The following is a 10,629-nucleotide window of genomic DNA, read 5'->3' on the forward strand; positions in this document are numbered from 1 at the left end:
AGAAATGGGGCTCAAGTAATTCAATTCTCCCCTAAAGTTTCGCCTGGACTTCTCCTCGAACTATCACTTCATCTGTGCCGTCACGTGAATATTATCCACAACCACAACCAAATATTTGAAAAATCTGAGATTTAACGATCATACGCAACAAATAAATCTAAATCGGTCATGAATTGAGTGTTGTGCCAAATGTGCCTTTTGTGCCAAAGTACGTAAACTTTACAATCCTTTCTTCAAAATTTATCCGGTATGATTTAAACCAGGGGTCAGCAACCTTTTGCAGCAACGGGCCACTTTTAATTTGAATTTTATTCGGGGGCCGCATTAGCATAAAATTTAGGTAATAATAGTTTTCTTAAAATTAAGTAATTACGAACAACTACAACAACAAAAACTATAAAAGGATAAATACAACGAATTCATGTACTTGCATCAATTTTTTTTTTCAAATTTTAAGTGACTAAACCAGCCAAAATGGAATAGGTGGATCACTAAATCTTGATCATTTTGTTTTATTAATTTAAATGTTTTAATTTATTTGAAATGTTTTGCGAAAATTCTTTCTCTACAAAAAGGAAACATTATTTGCTTCCATTTTATTTATTGGAAACGAAAAAATTTGAAAGCCTTTCTATGGTTCGTAAAAAGATTTGAACCGCTTTCTGAGAAAACCTCGTTTTTGTTTAAACCGATGCGATGGTATTTTTTGTCATCACTTCCATTTTAATGTTTTATGGAGCTTAACCATAGCGATTTTGATCTGTGCCCATTTTCGCTTGTGCCCATAATTCATTAAATTTTGTCGTGAAGCTTCAATTTTTTTTTTCTAAAAACAGTGATTTTTTTTATTTTAATTTCCGTATGAAATCATTGCAGATTTGTCAATCTTACATTCATGATTCTAGAAAATTTTAACAGATTTCATAAATTTAATTAGTTTAAATTAGATGCCTCTGGAGTAGGTTTTCTAATGCTTGATCATGAAAATCTTATGACTTTGGTAATGTGGATTGCAAATTTTGAAGTAAAATAACTCAATTATATCAATGTTTGGCATTATTTGCCAATGAAATTTCTGAAAATTGCATCACATGTATAACACAAGACAAAATAATTCACAGTTTTCCGAGGAGCAAGGAATCACAGAATTGTTTTTGACTTATTTAGAGGCGCTAAATTCGAATATTCGATAATTTCTTTTTCCAGCTCTAGTTTTCACCGCGGTTTCTTTTTACGTCTCGGTGGTCGAGTGGTTAGCGTGGTAAGACGGTAATCGCTGGTCCACTGATGGCATGGGTTCGATTCCCATCTCGGTACTGGGTGTTAAATGTTAATCTTAAGTTGTCCACGCCATTTATTCAGTCTGTAAAGCCTAAATCGGCTAAGACGGTGTTTGTCTTTTTTTTCTGTTCTATTCCTCAGACTTTAAATGACGGAAAAAAGAAGTGTTAGAGCGTAAGGTATGATAAGGGAGTTTTTTTTTCTGGACACTCAAGAGCGGATTAGAGTAAATTTGTAATAAATATATTTTATTGTTATTCAGTAGTTTTTCGATTTTATCAAGCTCAATTCACCGTGATAATGCCGAAACCGTGAATTTTACGAAACTTTAAATAAAAGTGGAAAAATGGCAAATGATTTCTGAATGATTTCCAAAAAAACCTGATAAAATTTAATCAATAAAGGGTGATACGGTCAAAATTTGGTCAAGGGAAAACGCGTGTAAATCGGTGAAACCGTTTTTTTTTAAATCAAATAAAATTTCTTTTTCAAGTTTAATTAGTATGAAATTCAGGAAAAATATTCAGTTAGGCTTCCGCTTTTCCAAATCCGAATTGCCGGGCCATACGCTTAACCCCTACCATCAGATTTTATACAGCCACTTTTCCACCTTCTTCGCCGCAGGAAGCCAGTTTGCCTTGAACTGCTGCTCGTCCTTAGCAGTTTTTTTGGTCTACTTTAGGTTCTGCTTGACAATAGCCCAGTATTTCTCAATTGGGCGGAGCTCTGGCGTGTTTGGAGGGTTCTTGTCCTTAGGAACCACCTGCACGTTGTTGGCGGTGTACCACTCCATGACCTTTTTACCGTAATGGCAAGATGCCAAATCCGGCCAAAACAGTACGGAACAACCGTGTTTCTTCAGGAAAGGCAGCGGACCTTTATTCAAACACTCTTTCACGTAAATTTCTTGGTTGACAGTCCCGGAAGCTATGAAAATGCTGCTTTTCATTCCACAGGTACAGATGGCTTGCCAAACCAGATATTTCTTCGCGAGCTTTGACAGTTTCATGTACTTGAAAATATCTGCTGCCTTTTCCCTTCCTTTTGCCGTATAAAACTCCTGTCTCGGAAGCTGCTTGTAGTCGGCTTTGACGTAGGTTTCGTCGTCCATTACCACGCAGTCAAACTTCGTCAGCATCGTCGTGTACAGCCTCCGGGATCGCGCTTTGGCCGTCGTATTTTGTTTATCATCGCGATTTGGAGTCACTACCTTCTTGTAAGTCGATAGTCCGGCTCGTTTTCGATGCACGGTTGTAGACGATACACCCAGCTTATTTGCGGCATCTCGGAGAGAGAGGTTAGGGTTTCGCTTGAAACTACCGGCAACTCTCTTTGTCGTCTCAGCTAAAATCGAGCGTTCATTTATCGAGTATTGTAAAAATAGAACAGAAATGAAATCGAAAAACAACTATTCATGTCATTTTTGTCATTTTTGTCATTTTTGTCATTTTTGTCATTTTTGTGTCACTCGTGATCTCATTAGAAAATAGTTTAAGCTACATTGTTATTGAGAGAATAAGTTGAAGTTTTCTTGGAAATACTCCAGCTATACCTAGACTAGTTCAGATAAAGATGTCCATTTTGATGTAGGTACTGAGATTCTTTCCATAGCAATACACAATAAAAAAACAAACTGTGGTTTTAAAACTTTATTTTTAGTCTAGTGATTACAATTGAAGATAGCAGATAAGTCTTATTATATTTAAACTCATATTTTACTTCATATGTGTTGTGATTTTTAGAGATGCAATCTGATATGACTTGCGTGCTACACAGTACTTATACTATTTGACAGTTGATGAATGTTTATGAAGAAACCGGAATAGACGAATTAATTATTGTTGGGCCGGCTGGGTTTCTACAGTCGGTGGTAGAGTTGAAATGCATGGCAAGCTTGGAAAGCCTGGCGGATTTGGAGTTGAATTACCTGAAATCAAAAACTCAGGATCACTTCCACAAACAGCTCCAGCTTCCAATACAAGTTCCGTGGCAGCATTCGAAACAACTTTCAGTGTCGATACGTAGGGCCTGACACATTGTGAAAAAGTTTGAGTTAAACGTTGGGGCTCTTCCGTAAACTGTGCTCGTACTCTATCTTGACACATTTTCACTTCGTTCCCGAGCAATTCCGGTCTTCCGAATTGAGCATAAAGATGATCGAGGTCGTAACCTTGCTCAAGACTATAAAATCCTATTCTGAGAACGTACGTTAAAATAACGCTCTCCCATCCCGGTTGAGTCACAACATTATCTTTGCAGAATTCCAACAACGTGCGAAGTGGTACGTTTTGTATTAGGAGGGCTTCACGCATAAACTTATTCCGGATATCGGCGGTGTTGCGAAGAAACTGCTGGTTGCTGCTTCCACGATTGCCATACACATTTTGATAGCATATGAAAGAGCGATACGCTCGTTCGAGGGCTTGATCTTCCAGCTCATCGACCCGTGAATCTTCAAGGCAGTTTTGGATCTGGCTTTCGGTTTCTTCGTCGAACTGAAAACCGCTTAAAGCGGCGATGAGCAGTCGGCCAATGACCCCTTCTTTCGTATCCCATGCCTGCAAATCGATGAGCACGCAATAAATCAGCTGACTTACCAGCTCATCTGGTTCATTTGGGAAACCATCTTGAATGAAACTTTCGACGGTACTGTTTGATATGTCGAAGTAATTTGCACATTCGAAGAGGGATTCGTCGAACGATCGATAGAACGGTGATCTCCAAAACTGATCCCCGGCAACGGTGTGCAACACGCCTAGCAAAACAATCCACAGCTGCATTATCACTCGGAAAGATGTATCGGTTGTGAATGTTGAAGCTTTCTTTCAATGTGCAATTTATACCCAAGCAGTATAACAGCAACAGATCGAAAGGAAAAGACATAATCCTTTCTCCACGCGAAGGAACGTGACTGTTTCAGCTATTTCACATCCTTAGTGTTTCATTCGTTGCGAGCCGGTAGCAGAAGACAATGTCAATCGTTTTCTCTTAATTAATCATTTATCAAGAAAGTTTGGTTGGAAGTTAAGGGTTTATGCTTTCTTCGAATAATAATATCTTTATTTAACATTTATGGTTAAATTAAGTGCAAATTCTGATCTGATATATAGTGCTTATTTGTTTATGAATTTAGTGGGACAATACAAAAGTACGACTTGCTTTCGGTTCTCAGTAGCCCCCGAAATAATCCACCCATTCTTGATTTCCCAGTTGAGTCGGCCCTGAGACCCAGTTCAGGGGTCTCCTGCTGTTGAGCTTTTTTTCTGGGAGTGTTGGACCGAGGATTGATCGATCTTCAGAGCTGGAGGATCAATCTATGATAGATCGATCTTTTCCTGTGTTAGAAAGGGAGAGCTACTTTCATTAACGTTTCTATTAAGGGTCTCACGATGTATCGAAATCTGCATACAAATACCCAACAAATCAAACACCAATCAAATTGATTCAGGTTCCAGAATTTTAAGTCGCGCGTATCCAGGCCGAGCTATTTTATAAGAAAATATTTGGAATCGTACTTAAAATTTCGTTTTTTTGGCCAAAAAATTAAACATCAGAAAAGATCAATTTTAGTTTGATTTTGCAAATAAGCCGGGAAAATCCGGGCTTTTTCAAGGAAATTCGCGCAACCGGTTCAGGACGGACCATTTCCATATTTAGTATAATGAATATTTGGGCAACAATATGGCCAGCATACATTCTAGATTCACTAGGTAATCTAGATTGAATCTAAATATCTCGGTTCAGCGAGAAAAGGAATTGAAAAGATCGAAAGATCGAATCGAAAATAAACAGATTTAATTGATTATTCCATGCTAAAGAATCGATCCAAAAAATCGGAAATCTGAGTTGAAAAGATCAATCTTCCAACGATCGATCCAACACCGACCAATCCTAAATGGACCAGTTGGTACTAGTTTTTTAAAAACTTCATTTGGATTTCATTTCTTTTCAATGTAAGGACTAAACTGCTTCGATTGGGCTCAAAACTCATCCATGATTTCTTGCAGAATTTTTCAGAAACAATTAGGTACATAAGTTAATTTTGATTTATAGGTTTTTAAAGGAAAATTTAATATTCTGCTCTGAAAAATCAACATCACTTTTGTCTCTTCTGTATAATTTCGCATACTTATGGCTCTTGGGCCTATTTCAAATTCATTAAAGGAAATTTCCCTCAGAACAATTTTATCAAAGACCGTCATTTCGTATCTTTTAAGGTAAAAAGTTATAAGCTGTTAAATAGGGGTATGTCTTTTGGCTTTGAAATGCAATCAATTCAACTGACATCACTGCTAGTGCCTAGCGAAGTATTGCATGACTACTTTTCAAGCAATAGCTCGCTAGGCACCAGTGGTGATGTTGGTAGAATTGATTGTTTTTCAAAGCCAAATGACATACCCCTATTTAACAGCTTATAAGATTTTTTGTTCAATTTTTAAGGGCACTTTCAGTTTTATTAAAACTGTGTGGTTTTGAATTTATTTTTCAATATACATCTTTGTTTAGAGTATTTTTTTTATACTGACGTACATACATACAACTTGGATTACAACAGGGGTGAGCAACCTTTTGAACCAACAGGCCAGTTTAAATTTGGAATCTTGTCGACGGACCTCACTTAAAATAACTTTTTTTTTAAATAGTATGCAGAGCTTCACGTCATTTTTTATAACTACAAATTTTTGGTAAAAACCAATTTGATAAAGGGAAGATGAAACGAATTCACGTGTTCAAAAATAGAAATATAACACAGCTTTTTAAAAACCCCATATTGAAAAGGTACATCACTAAATCTTTGTCATTTTTAAATTCGCTCAATTTTTAAATAGTACTTCTTGGTGAACATTCGTTCTTACTACATTCTTGTTAAACCGATGATACTTTTCGTCATCACTTCCATTTAGAAATACTCTGGAGCTAACCACAGTGATAACTAAGAGTGTGAAAAATATATATTCGAGTAAATCACCATTTTTTTAGTGTTGGACGTTAAATCGCTAATTGACTTTCTGTGATTTTTTTCCACAATCAAAACTTGTCCTTGTTTAGGCTTTGAGATTGTTTTTCCTACAAACGGTAAAAGCCTCATTTCTTTTTTTTTTGAATTTTAGTTTTGTGTTGGACCATTGCATTGATATGTTGAGCAAGGTTGCCTAAATCATTGAAAATTTCACATATTTTTAAGCAACAACATTCTTGATTCTAGAATTTTGATCCAGATTTTTATAGTTTTTCATCTTACTTAAATATCATTAGGATAGGATTTCTAAAGCTATATTATGACTTTGGAAATTTAGAATGCAAATCATTTTTAAGTGAAATAATTAAATTTTTTGATGTTTGTTATAAATTTTCTAAAAAAATGCATCACTGATAATCGTCAAAGAACTTTTGGGTCGAAACACAGAATTTCAGATATCTATGATTTCGATCAAGAACGAATAATTTTAGTCGGTTACTTTGATGCTGTATGACTCATGTTTGATAAAAAAAAAAGTTGATAAAATCGACTTTTAACTTTCAAAAAGCTGACTGGGAGCGATATAGGAATTTTATTGAACGTAATTTAGATGTAAACGTTCCACTGAATTCAATAGAAGGTATTGATATCGCTGTATAAATTTGACAATTTAAAAAATCAACGCTAAAGCCGCTTCAAAACCCAATGTTGAACATAAATTTAACCAACATTTGATCGATGATGATCTTCAGTTTTTGATACGACTAAAAAACATCCCAGCAAACATTTATGAAGGTATAACACGGGAACGACAGAATTATACAAACAAGTATACCAGATAAAAAGATGGTATTAAACTTACCAAAATAGCATATAGCTACAAAAGTGGAGGCGATATATCTACAATGACAAGATTCCATCGATTCGATTTTCCAACAAAAATCAAAATAAACGAAAAAAAAAATTCCTCGATCGAGATGTGAACTCCAGTCCTCCAAGTTCGCAGTCCGGTATATTACCACGATGCCAACTCATCAGTTGATATGGTCTATGCTATAGCTCTATAGGTGAGATTTTCTTTTTACGAACCGGTCAAAGGAAGAGACCGGAGAGAGTGTCAATTGAAGGACCGCCCATTTATCGTTAATCAGTTCTCTCAAATCGTAAATGTCGAATGAGCATATTCCCAACTTTTTGAAGACATATTTACGAATTGACTAAACTGCTATCCGACTCAACTATTTTTGAGCAAAGCTTGTCGTAAATGAATGATAGAAAATCGCTCAATACCAACTTGTTTACGATGGTTATTGAAAATGTCTTAATATTCGATTTGGATTATCATTTCTATTACGATTTCATGTTAGCTATATTCGTCGACGCCAATATCAACGAACTAGGGATCCTTATTGGAAATTTATTTATTGCGACCTTCAGAAAGAGATCAAACGTCATTTAAATTTTATTCGTAATGAAAATTAAGCAAAAGCAGTGGAGGACATAAAACCCTACTCAAAGCCATTTTGGAAATAAACTAAATTTTGAAAAAACTCCAGAAGCCAATTCCTAATTTGGAAGATGGAGATAAATTTCTTTTAAATAATGCAGAGTAAACTCAAAAATTAGAACAAAAATTTGAGTCTGCTCATGATTTTAATTTCAACGTTGTTATTTAGTCCAATTGATGCTCAAATTTCCCTAGAATTTGATGAGATTCTCTCTAAACAAAATGTATATGAAAGTTCTTGTGAGAAACTTAAATTGATTTTCAAAAAATTTAAAAATTTGAAAACTCCGGGGGAAGATGGGATTTTCTAGATTCTTAGAAAAAAGTTGCCTGCAAGCACTTCAAATTTTTTAAGTTAAAATCTTCAATAAATGTTTTCACTTGGCTTATTTTCCCAATAAATGAAAAAATGCCAAAGTAACTCCAATTTTGAAACCTGGAAAAAGTGCTTCAAGTTATCGACCAATTAGTTTGCTTCCTTCTTTAAGCAAACTATTTGAGAGAGTTATTTTGAATGAAATGATGGTTCACATTAATCAGGATTCTATTTTCCTTGATGAACAATTTGGTTTCGTCACGGACATTCTACTACACATCAATTTTTGAGTGTAACTAATATGATTAACGCTAGCAAATCTGAAGGTTATTCAACTGGTGTTGCTCTTCTTGATATTGAAAAAGCTTTTGACAGTGTTTGGCACAAAGGTTTAGTAGCATAAATAGCTTGATTTGATTTTCCTGTATATCTCACCAAAATTATTCAAAATTATTTGACTAGCCGAACCTTACAAGTAAGCTATCAAATATCATGCTCTGAAAAGACACCCATTAGAGCTGGTGTCCCTCAGGGTAGTATGCTTGGGCCAATTTTATACAGTATTTTACTTTTATTCTTCCTTATGTACGGGAAGAAAGCCATCCAGAGGATTCAGAACAAGGTTCTGAAAATGATTTTGCGGTTTCCACCTTGGCAGAGCTACGAAGATCTTCATCGTATTGCGGACAATGAACAACAAAATAGTCTCTAACTTCAGAGGCAAATCGATACAGTCATCCATCGCAGAGATTCGTTCTCTCTACAATTAAGTTAGTTTTTAGGATATAGTTAAATCCTAAGTTTTTACATTTCTTTTTGCTCTACAGGATATTTTCCCGTAAATCATTTCATTTATTACTATTGCAAATTTAAATCAAACAAAGAATGTTTAGAATTTACCGAATCAAAGAGTTGAACTGATCATAATTCATCTGAACGCTTAATTAACGTTATAACATAACTTGAATGTAATGATTCAAAGACTAATAAAGACATATAAAAACAACGGCCAACACCAGGCAGCCAACTGTGCGGCCTCCATCCGGCTTAGGTAGTACACTAGTTTAGATGTCAGATTGGCAAGACGATATAAAAAATGGTGATGTGAGTTCAATTCCTAATAGCCGTAGAAAAGCTACGGCTTTTAGGTTTTATTAAAATTTTCTTTTTCTAGGATGAATTATCCAATAGGATGAAAATTCCATTGAATATTTTTTCTTGTTTTGCTTGAATGTAGTGGCCATGCATTAGTTTACTTGGGAGCTCAAGTTTTTATGCCAGTAGTGCTTCTACAATCATATCATCTTTTGTACAGGAAACTTTTGAGCGCATTTTTGGCACAGAGACTTGCTAAATAGGTATTGGCTTTTGCAACCTCTTCTACGGGTGTAAATCACCTAATGAACTAACTCAAACCTTTAAGAATGGCTAGAGAACCTCTAGTTTTTGTTAGAAACACGTTTTTCCGCATGCGTGTATGATAACCATTTCATTCGACCCACTAGCTGGATATAAAAAGTTCAGCAAAGGAGAACTTCATCATCCACACCGGATTTATCGTTCGAAATGCAGCTGTCGATTTTTTTGCTAGGTGTATTGCACACTGTAACCGCTGACCGGTTCTGGAGATCACCGTTTTACCGATCCTTTGAGGAGTCTCTCTCGGAATGTGCGGACTATTTCAACCTGTCGAGCCTTACTGTTGATCGATACATGCGGGATGGGTTCCCGAATGAGCCAAGCGTAAAAAAGGTGATTCATTGCACCCTAATCGATTTGCAGGCATGGGACTCTCAACTTGGGGTCATCGGTCGACAGCTCATCGGATCTTTGAGTGGTGGCCAGTTCAACGAGCAAAATGAAGAGCGTATCCAATGCTGTCTACGAAATTCACAAGTCGATGACCTGAAGAATCACGTTTTGGAACGGGCTTATCATTCTTTCTTATGCTACTTCAATGTGTATGAATTCTCCGGCAGCAGCAGTCAGCAGTATCTTCGCTACACCGATGACATTCAGAAGAGGTTTATGCGTGAAGCCATTTTAATCCAGAATGTACAAGTGCCATCGTTATTGGAATATTGTAAAGAGAATCCTGTGTCACCACCGGAATGGTCAAACGTTGCCTTTACCTTCTTTATCAGAACTGGGTTCTACAGCCAAGAGAAGGGTTTCAATTTTGAGCATCTCTACGCCCAATTTGGAGCACTGGAATTGCTTGGGGAAGAGATTAAAACGTGTCAGCACAGGGCTGTGTCTCAGTTTTGTGTGGAGCCGCAACGTGCATTCCAGATTTTCGAACAGTGTCTCATTCCTTACGTAACGACGTACGAAATTCTGCATGCAGCTGCCAACGAACTAGTCACGGAAGCTGGCCTCGTATGCCCAAATGATTCAAACCCATCAGCTTCAGTGCCGTGTTACAATGGTTATAAACCGAAAATCGATTTTTTGATCGCTGATACAACACAAGGCACTACGAGGATAACAAGACCAACAACTAGAACAACAAATCGATCAACAACTCGTCGTCGAGTTACAGTCGATCCAGAAAAGCTTACATAA

General features: G+C 36.4%; 2 protein-coding genes across 2 annotated transcripts; one reads left to right on the plus strand and one right to left on the minus strand.

Moving 5' to 3' along the window:
- Nucleotides 1-3,116: 3,116 nt before the first annotated feature.
- LOC129741489 (uncharacterized) lies at nt 3,117-4,061 on the minus strand. The gene has a single exon (XM_055733230.1). The coding sequence runs from the start codon at nt 4,059-4,061 to the stop codon at nt 3,117-3,119; it is 945 nt and encodes a 314-aa protein (XP_055589205.1).
- Nucleotides 4,062-9,630: 5,569 nt separating this feature from the next.
- LOC129741490 (uncharacterized) lies at nt 9,631-10,629 on the plus strand. Its single transcript, XM_055733231.1, has one exon. It carries the CDS (start codon nt 9,631-9,633, stop codon nt 10,627-10,629), a length of 999 nt encoding a protein of 332 aa, XP_055589206.1.

The sequence above is a fragment of the Uranotaenia lowii genome, chromosome 2 (genome assembly GCF_029784155.1).
Source record: "Uranotaenia lowii strain MFRU-FL chromosome 2, ASM2978415v1, whole genome shotgun sequence".
Lineage (NCBI taxonomy): Eukaryota > Metazoa > Arthropoda > Insecta > Diptera > Culicidae > Uranotaenia > Uranotaenia lowii.